Genomic DNA, 25,339 nt, shown 5'->3' with positions numbered 1-25,339 from the left:
ATAAGCACAGTTCCTCTGTGATTGACATGGGGCTAGTAAAAAATTGTAATCATTACTAATGACTAATTTGTCGTTCCAAATAGGATGATTAGACCTGCAATTATACCCAAACCGGGTCATACCAAACTTTGTCCATCTTATTCATTTGAGTATTTAGTCTTACTTTCCTTAAATAAGTGAGATAGGGTGAGATAATTTCACAACTTGTTTCAAGAATTTTCTTGAATCAAATGATATAATCTTGATACCAGGGGAGTGATCTGCTGTATGTCAAGATATTGCCAATTGTATTTTAGTAATGTTTTTGAAACAAGTGAAACTGCATTGTCTCACAACATTGGCATATTGTTTCACATGCTTTCAGGAAAACAAGACTATAAGACTCAATAAAAAATTAAATCACTCTGTAAGACAAATGTTTTCTGAAGCTATCATCAATCTGCTTCCTTGTCTAATCTCACTCCAATATGATGCAATATCATCTCTCTCCCCTTCCCTATCCTCTTCTTCTGTCACTGTAGGAGAGGCACCTTGCTCGTCAACAACTGCTTTTCACTGGTGGCTGCTGTGTTGCAAGCCTCGGGGGAGAGGGCTCACTCTTTTGAGATGCTCATCATTGGCCGTTTCATATTAGGGATACACACTGGTGAGAATTTCTTCAGATATGCTGCAAACTATTTTTTAATTGACTAAGAACACATTTGTGTTTATAGCAATGATCTGGGGGATTAGTCACAGGGGGAGGGAGGGGTTCCACATGTGCACACACTCACATTTAGCAGTTGGGTGTCTTGCTCAAGGGCACCATAGCGGTACTTGGTAGACAGAGGAGAGAAAGTTTGTTCAACCATCTAGATTTATCCCAGCCGGTTGTTGCAGTCAAACCAGTGACCTTCCAATCAGAAACTCTCTTCATGAAGGTGATGATACTTAGTTGCTCAGATCTGACCTTGTCATGGTCGTTTAAACAAGGAGACACCAGACTGAATCTGATTTTCCCCTGGTAAGACAGCCAAGACAAGATCAGATCTGGACCGCAAAGTGTTAAAGGATAACGCTGTTTTTTTTTTTTTATGCATTTCTTATAGTCAACAAATCCTATGAAAATAACAAAATCAACAATGCGTTTGCTCTACTCCCATTATTTTCTGACTTCCCACGTACCGTTTTTAGCCTTCAACCCGGAAGTCATTGGCTCCAATTGTAAGCTAAAAACCTTGAAATACAGCTCACAAAGACATCGTTTACATTTTAAAAATCTGTTACCATGGCTGTTGTAGTTATTACCAAATCAAATTCAAATGGGAATAAATTCTTCATTACGACGGGGACTATTTTCGGTGCTACGGAACTACTTTCCTAAGATGGAAAACATGTTTACGGTTGACTTATTAAGTTGTTTGAGGAAAAAGTCAGCTGGCCCAGTGCATCGCGATGATGAAATATGTTGCCCAGAGCTACGGCATGGCTCTTTGATGTGTTTTTAAATCGTTTTTTTAATACAATGGAGTTCTATGGCTGCTGGGACATGAGGCTGCATTGGGCACCGGCTACATGGACGAGACTTGTTGGCAAAACAAAATCATTGCTGATTTTGTTATTTTCATAGGATTTGTTGACGGTAAGAAATGCATTAAAAAACACCGGCCTTATCCTTTAAAAGTAATGTTTTTTTTCTGTTGCTGTCCAAAGGTATTTCTCTCAGTGCCTTACCCATGTACCTGGGAGAGATTTCTCCAAGGCATATCCGAGGCTCTATAACCCAGTTCAATTCCATCCTGATTAACCTGGGTGTGCTCACTGGACAGATAATGGGCCTTCCTGAGGTACTTGGCCAGGTGAGTGGTGTGGGGAATTATAGGGGGAGATGGTTGTTATGGCACATTTGTACATCTTAATTAATTCGGAAAAGGCTATATGTTAGATATTTTGTACTTACCTTAGAGTTACAACAATATATTGGTTTGCTGATATATTGAACTGACATTGGCCTTTTCTTAAAATCGGATATGGGCAGGTCATTGTGGTCCACTCTCTGTCTGATATGATGGATATGATACAGGTTGTTGGATTACATATCTAGGTTACCACAGTGTCAGCAGTGGTAATATTATGTTTCTAGGGATTCCTGTTATCATTAGGGGTCCAAGCACCACAGTTGCTGAAACCATATAGTTTTTGTTAGGATTCTTCTTCTTTTTCTGCCTTCAAATGATCTGTACCCAGTTGTGGGTACCCCCTCGCAAAAAAAAAAAGAAAAAGAAAAAAAAGCTCCAATTCACTACAATACAAACTGTGCTGCAGGAGTATAAGAAGTGTTTATTTCCCCATTCTGAAGCCGGATTTCAGCAGGATAGAATCAACATTTATTTCCCCTTAGATTCCGTGGCTCAACAAAATCCATTGCACCTATTGTTTTTCATTTCGGCCTTGAAAATCTTCCACCAGTTTGACCCTTTTCTTTTTCGATTTTTCTCTTGCAAACTTGATCCGACCTCCACAACTTTTTGTACAAAACATTAGTAGACATACAAAATGATGGCTATTACACAGATTTTTGATACTCCTATTTGGCTGTGAAACACAAAAGAATTTGACGGCAAATATGCACAAAGTGCATAAGACCACATTTGGTCATTCTCCATAGTGTCGCCTTCAGGCCAACATTGCAATAGTAGCTACTTTTTTATTTCTACTACAAAGTTGCCTCAATCTCCTCCAAATTTTGCATAATTCTTTAACCCCTAAATGTTTGAGCAACCAAACTTCATATAAATGTTTGTGAAGGCTTAAAAGTGTGTTGGACCACATTTGGTTGCACTCTATAGCTTTACCATGAGGCCAAAATTGGCAATTTTTCAAATGGCATCATATCAGGCACCATTTCACCTGCAGTTGCAGGACTTTCACCAAACTGTTTTATCTCCTGTGATTTGTAGCATTTTTCCAAAATGACAAATCAAGCTTATATTCTCACTGTCAAATCATTTGCCCCACGGGCTTGGACCCCCTGTGCAGCTATATTTATTATTATGTATTCAGTCCAATAACTGAGGCATAGATTGTTAACTGAACTGTTTTTCTAATTTGCCAGCTAGATAGTCCTGTTGACTCATAACCTGGACACTAAGAATGGTACCGATTAGCCCATCTGCTAATGCTGCGGTAACCTAAATAATGGTATCGGTATCAGCCTTCAGAGTTGTGTGGGTGTGGTTACAGGAGTCCAGGTGGAACTTCCTGTTTGCTTTGATTGCACTTCCTGCGCTGCTGCAGCTGAGTGTGCTGTCCTTCCTCCCTGAGAGCCCTCGCTACCTGCTGATGGAGAAGAAGGATAAGGCTGGTGCAGAAAAAGGTACATCACCTTTTCTACAAGTAAAATACTGTAAATGTATAATTGAGAATTAGTCTATTAATCTAATAAAATGTCCTGGTTCACACCAAATCTACTGTGCTACAGTTAAAATGAAATTTGTTACTGAATTGCATTAGACAGAGTTTTATTTAATGAAATGATTTCCATGTAGTTTTGTATCTGTATGTTAGGAAGAGTTCTACGGTAGGCTAGAGATGGGTCTGAATAATTTAAGCAGCATCTGCTTCCAGGTGTCTGTTAAAATAGTGGTGGAAGAATGACAGTCTGACTTTTTAGTACCACGCTATGTTATGGTAGCATAGTGGTAGCGTAGTTGTGGTTCTAAACAAAATCATGAAAACATTTGTTACAAGGCTGAACGAATTAGGCATAATGGCACAAACACAAGACACTTGTTCATCAGTTTTCTAAAACATACTAATCTTCTAATCCTTACTACAATGGAGAGGATTGGATGTGGCCAATTTGTACGTTTATTTGGTCTGAAAGACTTAATAACTCGTCCAGATAACTTAGTAACTCATCCAAACTACTTAAGTCATCTTAGAAACCCGCCCGAACAAAATAAACGTATGAACTGGCCACAAAAAAACCCCCAAAACATTCACCTTGCGTTTCAGGGCTCAGAATTATTTTTATTAGAGTTAAAGTAAGTAGTTTCCCCAAATGTTTATAGATAAATATATATATATATATCAGTGGTTATAATATAACCACTGATTCTGATCACCCACTGATCAAAAATCGAGGGTGTGGAAGAGCACGTCCACCATCACATTCACCATGTACAAGTTTCCATTCTTTAATTTAAGAGTTTTATTGTCCCTAATGGAAAAATTTGGTGTGTAGACTGGCATACGGCACAATACATTCACATTTTAATTAAAAACATGTCACATGTTAAATGGTACACTAGAAACAGAACTAGATCAAATTACCTTGGATGTGGGGATATGGGGTGTAGAGTCTCTCTGTTAAAGCTAAATAACTAAAAAATTCAATCTTATCTGTTAAAATCTAAATAACAAACATGGTGGAAAACATGATGTAGAAGTGCATAGGAAGGAAACACATGATAACTCGTGGTTGTTCTGTGTTTGAGGCAGCCTTCAGAAGGTTCCTGGGGAAGGAGGATGTGACCTCAGAGCTAGCAGAGGTCCAGGCAGAGAGCCAGGCCCAGAACCTGCAGATCATCTCCGTCCTGGGGCTACTGAGGAACAGGGCTGTCCGCTGGCAGATCATCACTGTGATTGTCACCATGGCCTGCTACCAGCTGTCTGGCGTCAATGCTGTGAGGCTCCATTCATACACAGAGAGAAAGTCTTAATCAGGGGAAAAGCAGATTGGTTTCTATATGCTTGGGGACCTGGGGGTCAGGAAGGGAGCATGTCTTTGAAGCCTCAATGGAGGGAATGATGTAGTAGAGACCAGACCCAACACACTATGATGTATTACTGGTAGAAGCGCAAATTAGTGACGTAATCACTACAGTTGTAATTTTTGGTTTTGGTTATAAATGGAGCATGGCGTTAGTAAAGGTAGAACACTGAAGTCGTGCGTGCCATCAGCTGTTCGGCTATCAGCTGTCCTATCCAAAGAGAACATCAGCTGATCAGTATCAGCTGACTCTCACTCACCAATCACATTCAAATAAATCAATGAGGCTGTTTTTATAACCTGACAGCTCACACTCATTCTGCTATCATTCATGCCACTGCTGCTGTTGACTCAGGTCAATGCCAAAACTCCCTCCACTACCACAACCTCCTCCTGCTATTATTTGTACACAGGATGCTAGTGCTAGCTACCTCTGAATTATGTCTGGTTTTATGTTATGGTTTTCATATTATTGAATGATATGTCTACTATGCCTTTTATTGTGCTCCCCGCAGAATCTCTCGCATGCTGCTTTGATTCACTTGGGGAGCATGGCCTTTTCTGTCAAATCCAACTGTATAACCATTCGTTGCTATATATGGTCCAAACTCCTTTGAAGCAAGCTTCTCTGGCTGAATATATAGATTTGATAATGATTGGAGTTTTACATTTTATTGTCTCAGTTAACCCTTAATTGCACAAATTGAGTCAAAATGGCCCTGACAAATGTTTCTTACATACATTCCATGTGTCATTTGTAAGGAAACTTTGTGATCAAACACAAACACTCACAAAAATGGGTATTGTAAGAGCTCCAATACGTAAATGCGTTTCCAAGGGTTAAATCAGGGGTCTCCAGCCATGTGCCATGGAGGGCCCAGAGTATGCAGGTTTTCATTCCAACTAAAGACTTCACCAGGGGCCTCGTGCATAAATGGTGCGTACGCACAAAACCAGGCTCCAACTTTGCGCACGACACCTTCCACGCACATTTTGGGATTTATAAAAAGTAAACGTGACATGAGAAAGTGTGCACCTCTACGGTAACTTTGACCCATCCGTACGCACATTTTGGACACGCTGTGAAATGGAGACTCTGATGGCCAAGCAGTGAAATCAAACCTCTAATAATAATATCCCAGAGGAACATCCAGACCTTAATCATGTATTTGTTGCCTTTACACACCGTCAAGTTAACCCAAACAGTGCGCATCCTTATTTGTAACAAACTGTCAATACGGCCTCATAATTTTCGTGTCCCATTTAATTGGGATAAACTCAAGATGTTAAGCAACTGGACTGACTGTCACAGGGTTATTAAAGAGTTTGCAATGATGGTGTGTAATGATGCGCTATGGCTGCTTTCATGGCGCACAGGGCGCATGGAGACGCTGTGGCCAGGCGCACAGCCGTCCTCTACAGCCAGCTCTTCACCACCAGTCGCACCGATCGTCTGATACCCCGAGTCAGAAAATGAGAATTACACACTTGTCAAGTCTATTCCTAAGTCTGTTATGCGTTTTATTAGTCAAATAAGAGTGTGAAATGTTGAATGCGTGGTTACATTCACTCTTTCAAAAAAGAAAAGGCACATTTAGGATATACCTGCCCGCTTCCCACAGTCTCATCTTGCTCTGATGTCTGATATCGGTGTCACCCTCTTTTTCTGGCATAATGCCACTAATTTGGGTTTCCCCTATTATTGAGACGTCAGTCAAGGGCAGAGAGCTCCCTTGCCCCCGCCAGTGGCACTGACACTTCGCTTTTTAACAGTTGGTTTTTTTTTTGGTGATACCCGAACTAAGGCCACCAAATAATACCTCTGGCTTCACCTTGACCTCCCAACAAGCATTTCAATTTCACAATCTGTGAAATGTATCTTTTTTTCGTCTTGCCCAAGACTTCGCTATTTTCTCACAAAGAGAATGGAATGACAAGTACATTTACATGCATATCAATATTCATGAAGGGCGTTTCATTAACCATTTATGGCTAATTGTGGGAGTTAACGGGGTGGGAGTAAATGCTCGTTCACATATCGGCGTGTCCATGTTTTTCCTCTCCGATATGAAATAGATTATTCTCTAGCTCCCCAATATGAAAGAGGTTACTGTATTCGCCTCCTGGCCTGCCCATTTTGTCTGATTTTGCCCTCTAGTGGCTATTCAGAAAACTGTCACCCTCAACCACTGCCTGTCGGCTCAGCAGCAGCTGAGCTGAGCTCAGTTTGTTGTCACGTAACTTTGGAGCAGCTGCTGACCGCCTGCATGGCTGCAAACAAGAGGTAAATTATCTCAGTTGTAAGCTATAACAATTGACAAAGTGACCAGAATTGAACTTAAGTTTCACATACAACAGACGTTTAACTCACGAGTCCTTACAATAATCTGTCCAGGTGTTAGGTGTAATTCACTCACTTTGCAAACTGTTAAACGATGGCTGGCTAAACTACAGTGAGTTTAGTAGCTCAGCAGCCACACCATTAGCTATAAACATTAGCGTGATCCCTAAAACCTCAATCAAATAATATTTTTCATACTAACGTGTTTATGTGCAAGTGAAGGCTGGTTGCCCTTTCACGGCCATTTGTTCTTCATGAGATGGTAAACGGTACAGCGCTGGCAGTTCCCATATTAGCTTCCGATTAGCCTAGGGTGACCACATTTTCAAACCCCCAAACCGGGACCCTTAAGTGTACCGCACGTTCATGCACGCGCACATGTATGCGCTTATGCACGCACCATAGGCATTTTCATCAGGATGGGGGACAATTATTTCAGCGCTTAGCACACCTAGTGACTGCACCTTTCAACACCATGGACAGCGCCTCAGCAAACGAAAAATGATGTTTTGTCTCCAAAAATCCACCAAAACATAGTTTATTTGAAAACTGTATAATAACACTAATACGCACAAAACACAAGGATTGCACTGGTGTAATATAACATATTTTTTGATTGTCAGATACCTTTCAGTTCTGGTTGTGTTTCACCAGATGGTTGCAAAGGTCCCCTCCTGAGCTGCCAGTTTCAGATCACTGTCACCGGCGTTTGCCCCGCTGAAGCAGGTCACAACGGTGCTACTACTAGCTTGTAGCCACTGCTTATGTTTGGCTGTCTTAATATGATCTTTTATGTCGGCATTTCCACCGTGCGCAACCGAAAATGTACTCTTGCAGTGTGTGCAGAACGCAGCATTTTCGTTGCCGGCTACTTCACGAAGAAAAGACTAAGCCTTCTGGAGGTCTTTAGAAAAGAGCGACTTTCTCTTCGGCATGACAGCTAACCGTTAGCGTACTGACAGATTCTGTCAGACAGAGCCACAAGCGTCATAGGCTAGCAACAGCCTTGACAACGACATATTGATTGATTGACACACATACAGACAAATCAGTGTTGAATTCAGACGCGCGGTGCATTGTTTATGTTTTTTGATTGGGTTAGGTAATAATGAGCGGGACAGAACATGATAAACGTCTATGTAAGCGCTGAAAACAAGTATTATTATTTTAATTGTGGTGAAAACCGGGACAATTTGGTAGTGAATGTTGAAAACCGGGACATTTTAGTGTTTTACAGATATTTGTCGGGACTCGGGACACCCATCTTGAAACCGGGACAATCCCGGACAAACCGGGACAATCCCGGACAAACCGGGACATCTGGTCACCGTAGATTAGCCATAATATCAATATGACATCAGTATGGCGGAGCTACACGGTCCCGCTCATCATAAAGAGCCTTTCTAAAAACACAGTTTTCAGTCCCACTAGTTATTACAGTGTTTTTCAACCAGGAAAAAACGTATTTGACGGATCATCAGCTGTTATCATTAGCGCGACCGCGTAGCTCCACGTTATCTGACCAATAAAGTTATTTTGACTCGAGGCACGATAACTACCGTAAAGACATGTTTAGATGTGCAACAAAATATAAAGAGCGGCTGGCAAGAGCATGGTTTTACAAGAGATGGCTCACCTGACTGCAGTCCACGTTTTTTTTGCATTTGCAGTATTATTTCTTTGCACATTTTATTTATTTAATGTTTTATTGAAAAGAGAAATATTTTAGTAATGTTTATTCTTTTCAAACATTTTAGATGAGGACATATATGCTTTGTCTGCATATGTTTGTTTCAGAAATATGAGTTAAGACTGTTTACAATACCAATGAAGGGAGAGAGAAGAAGAGAGAAAAACGATTTTGTTGACAGTATCTCTCATGACACTTTTATTTTGCATTTACAATATTCTCTTTGTTCATTTTGTTTATTAAAACATTTCATTAAAAAGGGATTTAACCTAGTAATAGTTTTCTTGTTTATTTTTTACATAGTAATTTTCAAATTTAAAGATATTCAATATCGGCACAAAATATCGGCTATCGGAAGTTTCAGCTAAAAAATAGCGGTATCGGCATCGGCCTTAAAAAACCCAGGTCGAACCCTAATGCTAATCAGTGAAATCACCTGGTGTAGTCCTTGGTTGGAATGAAAACCTGCAGACTCTCGGCCCTCCATGGCACATGGTTTGAGTCCACTGGGTTAAATAAACAAAATGCTTCAAGATCGCACAGTACTCCATCTTGGACCAAACCTTCTATGACAAAATGCCTTTGGTTTTAATACATTAGTTCTGATTGGTGGAGCTGAGTGCAGGCTTGATGCAAGTGTTACATTACTTCTGATTGGCCAAGCTGACAACTAGCTAGATACTAGTGCAACATGACTTCTGACTGGTGGAGAGGACTACAGACTCTGAAACTCAAGTACTCAAAATGCCACCAAATTGGCAGACAGTGTTGCCAACTGTTACATGGAAAGTAGCTATTAGATGCACAAAAAGTTACTATAGGTTGCCAGATGACATCATACACTACTTTGCTGATGAGTATTTTTGCTACAGCCCCCTGTTCCAAGTGGAGAGTGGCAGCAACTACTGTAGTATGATAAACACTGGCCTTTCTGGATTTGACAAGCAAGTAGCACAAATTTACGTGGATCGGCAACAGCTGTGCCGATTTGTCAAAAATGCTTTGAGTCAATACATTAACATTATTCCCCATGGTCAACAAACAAAGTAACAAAATTTGTTTAAAAAATTGTTAAAAACTTTTGGAGTTAAGTAAACTGTATTTCTTTTGCATGTCAATAATTTAGAAAGTTATGAGGTGATGAGATTTGTCCCAGTAAGCTTTAAAGTTCCAATATTTAATTCCTATTCCTACTTATTCTTTTATTAAAGGATAAGGCCGGTGTTTTTTAATGCATTGCTTACCATCAACAAATCCTATGAAAATAACAAAATCAGCAATTATTTTGTTTTGCCAACAAGTCTCGTCCATGTAGCCGGTGCCCAATGCAGCCTCATGTCCCAGCAGCCATAGAACTCCATTGTATTAAAAAAACAATTAAAAACACGTCAAAGAGCCATGCCGTTGCTCTGGGCAACATATTTCATCATCACGATGCACCGGGCCAGCCGACTTTTTCCTCAAACAACTTAATAAGTCGGCTGTAAACACTTTGCAATCTCAGGAAAGTAGTTCCGTAGCACCGAAAATAGTCCCCGGCGTAATGAAGAATTTGTTCCCATTTGAATTTGATTTGGTAATAACTACAACAATCTGACTTTTTGTGGTAACAGTTAGCGATTTTTAAAATTGAAACTATGCCTTTATGAGCTGTATTTCAAGGTTTTTAGCTTACAATTGGAGCCAATGACTTCCAGGTTGACGGCTAAAAACGGTACGTGGGAAGTCAGAAAGTAACGGGAGTAGAGCAAACGCATTGTTGATTTTGTTATTTTCATAGGATTTGTTGACGGTAAGCAAAGCATTAAAAAACACCGGCCTTATCCTTTAAATACAGTGTAAGGTGCACTTTAGTACACTGTTCTTTCTGACACAGTCCTCTAATATATAAAATCTGTAATGAATTTTTGTTGACTCTTATACTTTCAGCTTGTATACTACACCAATTTGATCCTAACTGATGCTGGCATCACGGACAGTTTGGTCACCTACATTACTTTGAGCATCGGTGGCATAGAAGTCATTTCTGCTGTTATCTCTGTGAGTATGACAATGTTACAGGCATCTACCTAGAACATGAGGTTTAGCCCTAATTTAGCCATGCAGTTTGACAAAGAACACTTTTAAATCAACACCCTGGGAAAATACTTGCATGGGGAAGGTGGCTATATATACACACACACACACACACACACACACACACTGTAGCAGTTGTGCCCTCAAGGGTACCTCCTCCAAAGGATTTGGACGGGGGTTATGTTTTCGCTCCGTTACGTCTGGCAGGATAAGTCCAAAAGTTCTGAACGGATTTGCATGAAACTTGGTGGAAAGTTTGGTCATGGGGGAAAAAATTGCTTATGAACTTTTCACAGTGACTGGCCAAAAGGGGGCGTGGCTTCTCATAAAAAGGCACGTAACTTCTGAACAGATTCACGCAAAGTCATGAAACTTTGTGTGCGTATCAGCAGACATAATTATTCCATTACTGGCCCAATCAAACAACATGGGAGCACTAGAGAGCTCATTTCCTATAGACATAACCGCCCTGCCAGTTTTTCCCAAACTTGGTACAGTGGTAGAAGGGCAGCCCTAATGGCCACTGAACAAGTATAGTGCTGACTGGCCACGTAGTGTTGTGGTAATTGGCTAAAATGCTTACAATTGTGATTAAAATTTAAACAGGCATATTTAATGTCCTACTTCAGGTCCAGTCATGAAATTGTGTGCATCTCCTGACAGCATGGAAGAAATATTAACTTTTGGTGAAAATCCGACATGTGGAACTGGCATATATTGACAATTGCATTGCGTTGGCGGAGGTGTGCACTCTACTGAGTGCCATCTAGTTTAGGAATGAGAAGCATATTGTTGTTCTTCTCCAATTTTCACATTTGGTTTGATTTGTTTTGATGATAACACTTTACATTACGGTTCGCTAGTTGCTAGTGTTTATGTAGTTAATCACTGATTAACTAATTGATATAATAGTTAGCTACTCACTACCTCTTAGTCACTATTAAGTTATATGTTGATAAGTGATTAAGCACAACATCACTGACAGTTTAGTTTATTATTATGTCACAGGTTATGTATTCATTACCTCTCTGTTAGCCAATGGTAATTATGTTAATGAATTATGTAGTATGTATGATCATATAAAGAAGTAACATGGGAACATACCAGTATTATGTTAGTTCTGCTAATTATACTAATCACGTGTGACTCAGTGGCTCCACCATTGTGTGGCCCCTTGTGGAAGACTTTCAAACATCCTCCATCATGTGCAGATGTTCAGTCTTCCTTATCATGCTCCAGAGTTGTCTTCATGTTGTGAATATTAGTTAACCCTTATTTATTGTTACTTGAGCATTACACAATACTCTGTGCCCCCCAAGTAATGTTGAGATTGATACTACATCACTTATACTATTAACTCGTGACTAAGTAAGTTATCAATATCGTTCTTGATTCTTTAGTAAGTACTTAATCACTTAACAGGATATTACTTAATGGTGACTAAGAGGTAGTGAGTAGCTAACCAATATATCAAGTAACAGTTCATCAATCATTAATTAACTACAAAATTAAACATTAACTAGCGAACCATATTGTAAAGTGTTACCCAAAAGGGTATATTTGTCAACTATTTGAAATGTGGTCCTCTTCTGTAATCCCAATGCTGGTCTCAGAAACTTTTTATTATTTAATGACCTTCCAGTGCTTTGAAGGGATATGGTAGATTAACTTATGAAAAAGTACTGGACACATACAATAATACAGTGTTGATATTATGTTAGTATTGTGTTAGCGCTAGTATTGCGTTTGTGCAAGCGACGGCCCAAAATATTATCTGAATTTTACCACATTAAGCACACACACAGTATTATTGGGTACTAGTTGGGTAATAGTTTCAGTAGGAATAAGGCAATCATAAAGAAAGGTCTCTTTCTCCAGGGTCTACTGATTGAGCGTGTTGGAAGAAGGCCCCTCCTTATTGTAGGTTTCTCTGGTATGGCTGTCTCCTACAGTCTACTAACGGTCTTCCTCAATATCCAGGTACAGAAAGTATTTATAATAATGTGATACTTTATTTATCTTCTCTTTTCTATATATTATATGGATATCTCTACATTCAATGGCTGTGTCAGTTAAAAGACCTAAATGACCTTCTATTTTGCCCCCAGGATACAGGTTCATGGACGCCCTATGTGAGTTTTGCCTGCATACTGGCTGCAATCGCCTTCTTCTGTCTTGGCCCAGGTAATGATGCAGATTCCCATTCTCTCCTCACTCTCAGCAAAATGTAACACACACACATTGAGTGCATTTCCAAGTTTTCCTATTATATCTGGTGGATGCTTTAATCCAAAGTGCCTTACAGTATCATGAGTACATACACTTTTAGCATGGTTGGCCCAAGTGGGAATGCAACCTCAAACCCTAAAAGTGTTAGCGCCATGCTATAACATGACATGATGTTTGACTTCTCTTCCAGCTGGGACTACTTTCATTGTGACCATTGAACTGTTTGAACAATCCTACCGACCTGCAGCCTTCTTGATTGGAGGAAGTGTATTATGGCTGTGCAACTTCACAGTGGGCCTGGTGTTCCCTTTCATCCAGGTATGTCAAGTCAAATATATTAATGAAGCTCCATTCTGTTGCCTTGGTTTGGAGGAACCAGGCATATCTGGACTGGAGACTGTATGATGTTAGGTACAATCGCTGACTTTATTTAAATTAATCGGTTTTCAAACACCTTTGATTCCAACCCCCCAAAACAAAGTGTGAGCTATTTATAACCGCCTGTTGTAGACAGCTTTGACACCAAATCATAATGTCTGATATCTGCTATTTTCTCTTTTAATTTAAAGCTGCATTATGTCAAATTTGATGAACAAGAACATGAACAAGTACAACAGCTTAGAGTACAGAATAAAATCTCACATGCAGAAGCAGTTGGGAGCTGCAGCCGGAGGTAGGATAGTTGGATCTGAAGAAAGAGGTTCTGAGCAGTAAGGAAAAGAGGGGATCTGGATGGAATAGAAAAAACAAGCAACCTTCAGTGATGTAAATAGGTGCGCGTCCTGCGTCTCTGACGCGTTAAAATCCGAAAGGACGCAGTAAACTCACTATCGACGCGTCCAGGGGACGCACCCTATTTTTTCCTAGAAAATCGTCTCAATCATCGCGGGAGAGACTTAATGCCCTTGCTGGGCCTGCATCCAATGCTACTTTCGCCGCACATATTTCATTTCAACAAGGCTACAAACTTGGTAATTGGTAAATAAAATCACATGGATGCTGTATTCACTCATGTCGATGATGACCCGATGATGCTTTACCCGCCAGGGGACGCGCCGTGTTGAAAAAAAAAAAATCCACCAGCCGCGATTTTCTCACCGTCTGCGTATATGTCTCGCGCATATCTCCCGTTTTGGAAAACGTTTTAAAATGCCACCAAAGAAAAAGATCAAACATATTGCTGGCCAACAAACTATTGCAGGTAGGGATGTACCCGAATCCAAATACATTATTCGGGAAAGCACAGATAGGCTAATGCGATGGAAACTGATATTTCTTCTACCCGAAGTTGCTCGTTATTATTCGGGGGAAAAAAGCCATGATTGACATGTCTGTGCGTCAGCCACTATGTTTCTTCAAATCGATTCATATCATTGTGGATGGCCACAAGATAAAAATGCCCATTCTGTTTACAACATAGGACTTTGATTTCACTAACTAGTCATTTCATTTACTACACATTAGAGGTCTGCAACCCGACCCGAACCCGATGGGACCCGAGACTGTAACGCGCTTGGTTGTGTCTTAGTTTACATTAGCTTTGTGCTTGTTAGCTTTAGGGAAGTAGGCTAACGTTACTCCTGGATAGCATGACAGAGCGAGACGACGTCGGTAGGAGTAGTTGGTAGTAGCCTACTCAACCTGTTGCTGTAACTCAGTCTCAGTAAAAAACAAGGAGCGCCACCCAGTGACTTAATTTGTTACTGCAACCAAACAATGTTCCAAAAGCATAGTAGGCATATTTGCGACTGTTACAACTGTATGTCGGGGTCGGGTCGGGCTCGGTTGTCTTTTTTTTCATGCGTGGAAAAAAGCACAATGTTTTATGCTCCTCGCTTTCTCCTGAAGCTCTGTGTCACACAGGCTGCTGGGCACACACAGCCCCTCTCCCTCTCCCTCTCTCTCTCTCTCTCTCTCTCTCTCTCTCAATTCCAAGGGGCTTTATTGGCATGGGAAACTTTTACATTGCCAAAGCAAGTGTGAAATAAAAAAAAAATGTACGTACAATTAAAGATATACTAGAATAAAGAAATGTGTAACCAGAGCTGTGTAACATTGCAACATTGCAATCAAATATATAAATAGGAGTAGGTAAAATGAACTTAAAAAAACTTAAAAACACAAATTTTATTGGGGACCCACTCAATTTCCCTGGGACCCACTCAAATTACCACCTGTGGGTCCCGGGGACTCACTACATTGAAAACCTATTTACATCACTGAACCTTTATTGCAGGTGTGATGAATGCCACTGCTGTGATGATGTCCAAAACAGACAGAACACACATTATTGTGTAGGCAATGTTGAGTCATCTAGATATTCAGGGACTGACATGGGAAGAGAGGGAGATGACCTCAATATTCAATTAAGTCAGGAACAATCAGAAAGTGAGTAATACTGACAATGGTTCTTACAGTTCAATGGAATGCCTGCAGTTCATAGAACATAGTGTGATGTCACAACAACAAAGAACTATTTTTTGTGTCATTTAACCATAGTAAGAACAGTTTTTATGATCATGTGATTAGAAAAACACAGATATAGCTCTGACTGTCCACTGAAAACTAGACGTTCCTGATGTCGTTGCAGTTGATATTTGTTAGTGTATAACCTAATAATATAACCTAAACCTAAATAACTTAAATATATAGTTAAGCATGTGTCCGCAAACTACTCTCTTTTACCAAAATGTTTAGAAAATGCTTAAAAATTTATTTTGGCCGCTATCTTATACAAAACCTGAACTTTCTGTTTTAATTTTATTTTATGTTATATGCCCAACCAGTGACAGCCAGTGACAAAGTATGTTTAACATTAGTGTGATTCAGCGAGCAGAGTTTCATATTCAAGTTCAAATTCAAGTCCTGATCTAATAAAGTAATTCTTTAGTGTTTTGCTTTATAGTAGAAACTCTGAACTGTTCGTTATTTACTTTCAGACTTGATTGTAAAGCAAGCGTTAAAACCACACTACACTGCGTGGGTGGCAGTCCCGAGTCCTTCCATCAAAAACCGTGCGGAAAACAATCTTTGCGGCACTTTGACTTCATTTAACCAAGGTTTCCAGACCGAATTTTGCCAATCTGACAAGTTTTCTGACGCCCTTGAACGCTTTTCTGTTACATGAGTAAAACATATTGTTTGAAAGTATTTGCAATAAAGTATAAAATCTCACCTGTGTGTCTTGTCCTAGTTGTTTTCATATGGATGTCTAAAAATAGCTACCACTCTTCTTCTACGCCTCTTCTCTGTGCGGCGAACCCCCAACAGGGCTAACGTTTTACAGCTCAGTCATTCTTATCATTTTTACTTACTTACTTACTTACCTGTAAGAAAATGCCTGCCGCAAATCTAGTCGTGAGTGGCTGGTTTCCAGCCTGTCCCCAGTTTTGTAGATGCGAGACCGCACTGTAAGCATATTCTCTATATCCACCGATTCCGTTAGGTTGGTTTAAAACGGGAAAAGCCTAAGCCTAATCCATTATGTGCCAAGCTATATTTTGCATTACAGCCCCAAACATAACCCGATTTCAGCATAATCGCTAATGTTTTGGTCAGTTGACTCATATTTACCGCTCCTTAAAATGAACGACTTCGGCTGCCGACAGGATGCAAGTTATCAACCCGGAAGTATGGCCAATCTGTTTGTTTACAAACATTCTGATTTGGTCTATTGGCTAAAGGGCAAGAATTTAGCAATTCATTGAGGATACGCCAGTCAAAGCCAATTTCATATCCGTGCAGGAAAAATGACAAAAAAATTTGACAACAAATTTGCATTCTGTCTTACAGAGGGTATCTAACAGTTCATGGATTCTTTGTGATACAGAGGGAGCAACTGGAGGAGGGTGTTCTGATGGTTACAAAACACACTGATTGGCCTAACGAAGGCGCTATAATTTAAGGTCAAAATTTTAAACTGGTACAATGTTGATACAACTTGGAGGGATGATGCATTTTTGCACTATGTTCTGGTGTTTAAAAACATTAGAATAACTGGACTGATGGGGATGCTATAATTAAAGGTCAAAATTTCTAATATTTTAAGGCATAACTAGCCTACTACACTGTTTGCAAGTTAAATGAGGGCACTATAATTATAGGTAAAAACTTTAAATTCAAATGTGACATCTTAGACATCACTGGTCTGATTTTAATGAAACTTAGAAGGATGATGCATTTTGGCCCTGTATTCTGGCATTTAAAAAAATTACACTGATTGGCTTGAATAACTTATTTCTGGATCCTCAACTATTAACATACAATTTTAGCTGTCTCATATATACCTAACTTTTCTGAGTGGCCAACGTACTCACCTTTGATTCTCTTGTGCTCATGCAGGAGGCGCTTCAGACCTATGTCTTCCTGGTGTTTGTGGTGGTGTGTTTGACGGGAGCTGTGTATCTGTTCATCATCCTCCCGGAGACCAAAAACAAAACATTTGTGGACATTAGCCAAAGCTTCGCTAAGAGAAACAAGATTTCTGACATGCAGCCTGAAAATGTTGAAGTGTAACTTTTAAAACTCATAAATATAAATGAACTAACCTGTAAATTGAAGAAGCAGTTTAGCTTTGTGTATAGGAACAGCTCCTGCTTTCCTATATACTGTAGGAAAAAGATTGTGGAAGCAACCTTTCTCTCTGTGCTCGATTATGGTGATGTTATTTGTGTTGTTATATGCATCTGTCTCCACCCTTAAACCACTAGATGCCGCCTATCATTCAGCTCTTTGGTTTATTACCGAGGATGTCTATGGTACTCACTGTGTCTTGTATCAGAAAGTGGGTTGGCCTTCTCTTTCCAATAGGCGAGATCAGCACCTGTATCTATTCATCTATATGGGTTTACTTCATAAATTACCACCATACTTGTCATCTCTCCTTTGCTGGAAAAATGAAACTTATAACACCCGTTCTCAGGACTGGCTGATGTTAAATGTTCCAAGAATTAATATTAATCTAGGTAAGACTGCTTTTAGTTATGCTGCACCATTTGTCTGGAATGATTTACAGAGTATACTGAAACTCAACGAGCTGGTTCCAATAGGCCAATTCAGACAGCTGGTGAGAGGTTTGATTGATCTTGGCTGTGACTGTTTTATATGAAATGTTTATGTGAAAATGTTAATATCTTATTATATATTCTGTATATACATATGTACAGGATATGTGGGATATATATTATATAAAAGTTTTTTTGTTTAAATATTGCTTATTATTATGTTTTTGGTCAATAAACTCATTGTAAATAGGTTACAATACTCCCCTTGCTTTAGCTGTTTTTTTGTGGTGGGGCAATCTATTATTATTTGTTTGTTTGATTATGATTAGGTCTATGATAAAGTCTCCAGCTTCCCCACAGGTATCATTCAAGTTCCCTCTACTCTTTTGCAAACCAGAATATGGCTGTGTGACTCTTCTGTTGATAATAATCCATAACTTGAATTTGCAGCAGCACCCAACTGAATCCTTTAGACCAGTGGTTTTCAAAATGGTGTCCAGAGACTCCAGGGGCTCTTTGAGGGAGTCACAGGGTAACGTAACCAGTAAAAACGTGGAATTTGTTAATTTCAGTGTTGTTTCATTTGTCATGAGTTACTGACAGAATGACAGAACATACACAGTGTCTGTCCCCACCAACAGTAGACAGTAGGCCTTGCATTTCTGCTCTAGTTTACATGTAACAAATCTTCCTACAATGGCCTACTGTATATCTAATTGGGGTTCTCAAATATTAAAAAGTTTGGAAGCCCCTGCCTTTGATGAAGAGAACAATTCTATTTTCAAATAAATGAGGACTTCAAATTATATTACTGTAGAGAGGTTGGTTCTGGGATGCCAGAATTTAATATTTGAGTCTTCTGGAGGTGCATGGGCCAAATTCAACCGAACATCTGATGGGAGGTGCCCACTTCATAACCCCAACAACATACCTGCTCTCACCAAACACCCTTACTTCTAACATCCAAGCTGGGTTCCTACGTAGGAACTCACCCTAGTTTGATTGGACAAGGGAGTTTAATCAGATCCCCTGTATTGGCAAAACCTAGTTGGCTGGTAAAATAGTGAATGTGGCTGTTACCATTGGGATTTACCAGCCACTGTGGTGTGTATATAAAAATGAGTTTCCTGCTCTGCTTAGCAGCTGTAAAGAACTGGGCGGTGTGGGTTGGCACTCAGTGGTTGAATATGGTTGAACCCCATTGCTGGCATGGCTGAACCCTGAGAGGTCCTAGCATTTGATACAAAAGAGTCCCATGATGCACTTAGCCTCTGCTAGACCTGGTCAGCTACTTTTGAGGAAAGATGGAGATTAGGAGAGAGAAAAAGGTGAGACGAGGGATAAGAAGAATCTGAGATGGGGAGGAGATACAGAGATGGACAGAGCTCCAAGAGATTAGAGAGAAAGAGGAGGGGAGGACAGGAGAGTATCAGAGGGGTGACAGAGATAGAGAGGGATGGAGAACCAGGTAAGCAAAGAGAAGAGAGCGAGGGGGGATTCGTCTTTGGTTCACCCTCCATGTATTTGAGGAAGCTTGTCTGAGGGACACTGTACACCCTCATTTTAGTGATGGCCCCCTATATTTTCTCCCCTATATATGTTTTCTCCCCTATATCCCTACTGTGCAGCTGCCCATTGAACCACTCATTTTCTTTCAAAATAATTGAAAGAACTAGCTCATAATTTAGACCAGTATCTGCCAACAAAAACAATCTAATCAATATTCAATGTCTTCCTGTAATTCCTCCTGTTGCCACAAACAAATCTATTAAGGTTGGTCTGTTGCAGGAAACATCCCTGTCCAACACATCTGTCATTTGCCAAGAATTCATTATGTATAACAGCCATGGTTTTGTAATCATGAAAATTTTTAAGCTAAGGATAATTTTGCACCTTTAATTGAAGCCACATAATTATTCATATTTTCATCAACCCAGGATAAACGGGTATGACGGTGGTTTAGCTTTTATTCAAAAATGTAATTACAAATGTTCTCCTATTCAATTTGCCATTTTCTCCACTTTTGGAATTCTCAGTATGATAACTGGCAAAGTTCTCCAGTTTACAGACCTCCAAAACTGAATAATAACAGCAATTGAGAATTCTCTGATCTTAACTGCAAGGTGTGAAATCCACTTTCCCCACTAGAGGGCGCCAATGCTTGTTGGAGATTTCTGTCAATATTGTATAGCAGTATCCATTACTGCCTGCAACTGCTGCAGACTATATTAGGCACCTAGTGAGGTGGGCTTGGTGCTTGACTCGTGTATAGTTGCCTTTTACCCTAAATCGATGCTTATGTCCATGAGTGATGATGATACTGTGTATATGTGTGTATTTTATTCACTCTTGTATGTGTATTGTTATGTCTTGCTGACCACTGGCTGCAAAGCAAATTGAACAGTGCAAATTAAAACAAATAAATAGAGTGGGAACAAGTGAGACTGTGGTTATTTTACTGCTAAGTTTACTGAGTCTTAAGAAGTCATTAGTAGAAACAGAGAACCAGTGGGCATCTGCTGGCCACTGATCAGGAGGATGTTACCTGCATGCTGTACGATATCAGAGGAGGCTGCATGGTCCAGAGGCACCACCCCCACGGCAGCGACATTAGTTCGGTGTGCTTCTTGCTCTGGGGCCATTACCTCCTGACCGGCTCCTGTCTACGACAACAAAATCATCATCACTGACCTGCAAGGTAACATTCAAGTTAAGGGGACAGAGTGGCACAAAGTACACATGCCTCTCTCTTGCTCACTCGAATCACACCCCCTCTCCCTTGTCTTCCTCCACTGCTTGCACTGAAAATAACACTTTTGTCTTGAGATGAGGGAAAAAATCCTTTCTAACTCTCCTCCCTAGCTCTTACTTCCCTATGTAGCACTTCTCTATCATACATGATCTTTTTCCACTACAGGAATATTTGTGCATCGGAGCCACAGCTCTGATGCACAGATCTGCTCACTACTGGTTGCTTTTAATGTTGTTGAATTAACAATTTAAGGTTATTGTATTGTTGCACTCATTGAAAATTGGGGCTAAAATTAAGATCTAAATGGCTAAAATCAAAATCTAAATGTCAATCACTGGCTTATTACTCAAAACACAACCAGGTTTTCCAGATTTCAGGGGTTTTAGACACACAACTCCCATTCATTTCTAATGGAAGATGAGTTATCCTGCTTTTTTGTTACTTTTTGTGTTTCTGATCACATCCTCGTATTATTTATTCAGGATGAAAAGGATGCTTGAGTGTATGCATAGTGCAGAGTGTATGCATGTTTTCATTCCAACCAAAGACTACACCTGAGGCCTGTACTACGAAGCAGGATTTGGGGTTAGCGAGGTAACTTCAGGTTTAACCCTGGGTTTTTGGTCTCACGAAGGTGGTTCACTTTTAACCGGGGTAGATCACCATGGTAACTTATGCTGCACGGCTAACCTGCTCCGGAGCAGGTTAAGTTCAGGGTATCGGATCAAAACGTATGAAAGGCCCGCCTTCTGACCAGTCAGCTCTCTGGAAACAGGGAGTCACCATTCCTACAGGATCCCGATGTTACGGGGTGGTGGTGTGGTGAGGACCCAAACGCAGGACACGGACTAGGTGGTGTAGGTAAGGGAAAGGTAGTTTATTGATAAGGAAGAAGCGGGACTTGGTGCCGGACGTGGGATGAGGAAAGCGTGGCAGGCAGACAGGGAGACAGGCAGACGGGTGATGATCCACAGTGGTTCAAACAGGCAGGCAGGGAGACACACGGGGAGACAGGCAGACTGGTGAGGATCCATGAAGGTTCAAACAGGCAGGCAGGGAGACGAGCAGAGAGACAAGCAGGCGGGTGATGGTCCTGGACACAAGAAGGCTGAAGAATTTTGCTGAATCAACTAAGAATATCTTGAAACAAGTGGTGTGATCTGCCTAATTCCTAACTCACTGGTAAATATTTGTAAACCTTGATTTAAAACAGACATGTATTTTGCCTTACACAGTTTTTGAGAGTTGGAAAAAAGCTAATTTTGCACAGATCAAGTTCTTCAAGAATGTCAATGCACTTTTAGCTTTTGTGAGCTGGCAGAGCTGGGTTCAGTCTCTTGCTCAAGAACACTTTTACAGGACACCAGGTGTGGGGATCAAACCTGTGACCTTTCAGTAATGGGTTTGGTCACTCAAGTCGACAAGAGAATAATTTTTTCGACAAGAACTTATGGTGTCAGTAGATAATTTCACTTCTGAAGATTGACTGAAGACTTCTTTTGATTGTTAGAAGAGGATAGCAAATCAGTATTTCCTGATTTTCTCTTGAATAATAATGCTCTTAATGTGCCAAGTTAGATTAATCATCATCTTGATATGCCACACCTGTCAGGTGGATGGATTATCTTGGCAAAGGAGAAGTGCTCACTAACACAGATTTAAACAAATTTGTGAACAAAATTTGAGAGAAATAAGCCTTTTGTGTGCATAGAAAAAGTCTTAGATCTTTTATTTCAACTCATGAAAAATGGGAGCAAAAACAAAAGTGTTGCGTTTATATTTTTGTTCAGTATAATTAGAAGTCCTCATTTATTTTAAAATAGAATTGTTCTCTTCATCAAATGCAGATTTTCTATTACTTTGGTCTTCTAAAGTAGATTTGATATATGGATACTCTGTCTGGTTCAGATATCTGTCAATGTACTGTCTACCAGGAAAAGAAATGATGACCATGTTGTGTCAAAGCAAACGAAAGTACGTACCTCTTGTCCTTGACAGGCCTCTCAAGGACCAAGTGGCATTTCTAGATGTTTCAGGTGATATAAAGTAGCACCAATACTGTATTTGTAATGTTCATGCATGTGTCTAGAACATCGACACTTGACTGATATATGCACACTCATTCTAGTCACCTTATGAGAAGAACTTTTTTAAAGCTATTAACTATCAAAACCACACTGTTACTGTAAGGTCCAAGTTTCAACAGCAACAAAACAGTGGTCCAAAAAAAGAAATTTCAATATGCAACAAATGATTATGCGTGGCAAAAAAGAAGTAATTTTGTTGATTTCTTTTTGTTCTGTTTTTAAATGGAGTTTGATGTTTGTGGGGAGGAAATTATGTAGAAAAAAAAAGTGAAAGGAATAGCTCATGCGAGCGAGCGCACTTTAAAAAGATGTGATGTGCCTGTCACAATCCAAAGACATCACATTTGGATTGAGAAGGAAGGGCAAAGCCGGCGTTCTGTGGTATCTGAAGGTGCTAAGACCTTTTTTTATTCTTTTCACTCAGGGGTGGTGGGCACTACCTGCCACGTGGTTTTAGGTTCACGACTCTTGCTCTTTCCTTTTGTCATTTCAAAGTCTAGTGCTCGGGGTGGGGTTCACATACATCTTTGGAGTTTCTCAAATGTCCCTCGGAAAAAGAACGGTCTCCATTTTCCACTGAGAATCACAAATGTGACTTTAACTTTTGTCAGTCTCTTTGATTGATGTAACTGAATTCAGCTTTCTCAGAATGCGTGTTTTCTTTTTTTCCCCTCTCATGATCCTTTTAAACTAACCGAACATATCCACACCGCATCTCAATGACTTAACATCACCCTTGTTGTGGAAATTCTCCTGATCTGTTTTGACAAGGTGTAGCAAGTGTTATGCTACGTCCCGTTTCAGGGAAGCTGCATTCAAATGTTAAGCCAAGGTTTTTGTCAACATGCCATACACAGTACTGTCAGTTGTCATAATCCCCCACCAGGGGGCAGCACACACAAACCCACTGTCCTCGAAAGGACTCAATGCAAGAATCTCAATGATGAGGGCAGTATTTGTGTGGTTTTGCACTATTCAAAGTGTTGTAAATAATTTTTGTATCGATTGTTAATGTCCTTAATTCTACTATGGTCCTATATATTTATTTGCATTCTGTGTAATTCAAAGTAGTCTCTGTGAGATGGCTTTGCTATTGTTCAAAATAAATCAACTGTTGCAAGGAGTAAATGATGCTTTTCTTGTTTTCTGTCATTGCCCTGTTTGTAATGAGGTTCCTACACCAGTGTTAAAGTGTCAAATGGAAAATGAATTTGACCATGTCAAGTTAAAGAGTTGCACAGGTTCTCTGGAAAAGTGTAAAAAAATATCAAGTCCCAATACACAAAACATGCAGCATGTAGCTGTAGACCTAAATGCATTTTACACACTGAGATTTGTTGTTGTGATGAATCTTCATCACTGTGTGGCCGAGCTCAGCCACACTGCCCAGCCACCACATCAGCACACATGCTGAGAACCAACTCCTTTTCAAATTCATTCATCTGTAATTTTGGAATGGAAAAAGTGCAGGAATCCTATTGTTACAGCATTTCCAGTGTAGATTATCCATGGTTGGGCTAAAGCCTATTGGGAATGTGAGTGTAGAAGGTCTTATTTTCTGGATTGGGGAAATCATTTAGACTCAACAAGGAATCGAAAGGTAAAACTTATTGTCCAGAAAAGCCTCCATTTAATGAGGCTTTCTCCATTGTGTTGTGCCTCCTGTATGTGGAGTAAGACCACCATCTAGTGGAGAATTGAAGTATCTTATTTCATTGTTGAATTGGATATTTTAATTATTTTTAATCCAGCTCAGTGCCTCCCCAAAGGGTTTTAAAGGGGTTCCTGGGGTTTCTCAGCAAAATGAGTGGTAGTTTAGTCTGTTATTTCATTTATTGGAAGTTAGCACTCGTACAAAATATATAGTAATGACTTTTTTGATCTGAGGTTTCACACTTTCCACTGTTATCTCCACACCTACAGTACAGACAACAAACATCTCCTGAAATGGACGTCCCAAAACGTACTCAAATGGGGGTTTGTAGTCTACTGTATCTATCTGGGGGTCCTTGATAATTTAGTCTGCTACCTGCCACTGTCTGCCACACATGCTTGTCTGCTTGCTGCACATTGACAACCACTAGATGGCAGAATTAGCATTGCAGTTGGAGTTTGTAGGGGGGGCAAGAGCATTCTGACAACCAGTATCCACCATCTTCATACTGCATTTTCCTTACCATACCAATAAGTAATGTGACACAGCCTAGTATATTTTAAGTCAAAAATGAGTTTCACTGTATTATTATGAAATATTAACATTCCAAACCACTGTTTTTCAGTCCTGGTCCTCAGGATCCAGAGTGCTGCTGGTTTTCTGTCCCACCAGGTAGGTGATCGCAGTTAACTGCGTTCATCTTGCATCCCAGGTGTAAAATAGTCCCTGATCAGATGGCTAATGAAAACCAGCA

At 40.1% G+C, this 25,339-nt stretch overlaps 1 protein-coding gene across 1 annotated transcript; it reads left to right on the top strand.

Annotated features, from left to right (window-relative positions):
* Window positions 1-26: 26 nt before the first annotated feature.
* Window positions 27-18,313, top strand: LOC144539721 (solute carrier family 2, facilitated glucose transporter member 9-like). Its single transcript, XM_078285633.1, has 10 exons — window positions 27-31; window positions 522-646; window positions 1,693-1,838; window positions 3,223-3,355; window positions 4,483-4,667; window positions 10,714-10,824; window positions 12,739-12,840; window positions 12,969-13,044; window positions 13,280-13,407; window positions 17,431-18,313. The coding sequence occupies exons 1-10, from the start codon at window positions 27-29 to the stop codon at window positions 17,602-17,604; spliced, it is 1,185 nt and encodes a 394-aa protein (XP_078141759.1). The 3' UTR covers window positions 17,605-18,313.
* Window positions 18,314-25,339: the final 7,026 nt, after the last annotated feature.

Source organism: Centroberyx gerrardi, chromosome 9, assembly GCF_048128805.1.
Source record: "Centroberyx gerrardi isolate f3 chromosome 9, fCenGer3.hap1.cur.20231027, whole genome shotgun sequence".
Classification (NCBI taxonomy): domain Eukaryota; kingdom Metazoa; phylum Chordata; class Actinopteri; order Beryciformes; family Berycidae; genus Centroberyx; species Centroberyx gerrardi.
This window is presented reverse-complemented; position numbering and strand designations above follow the sequence as displayed.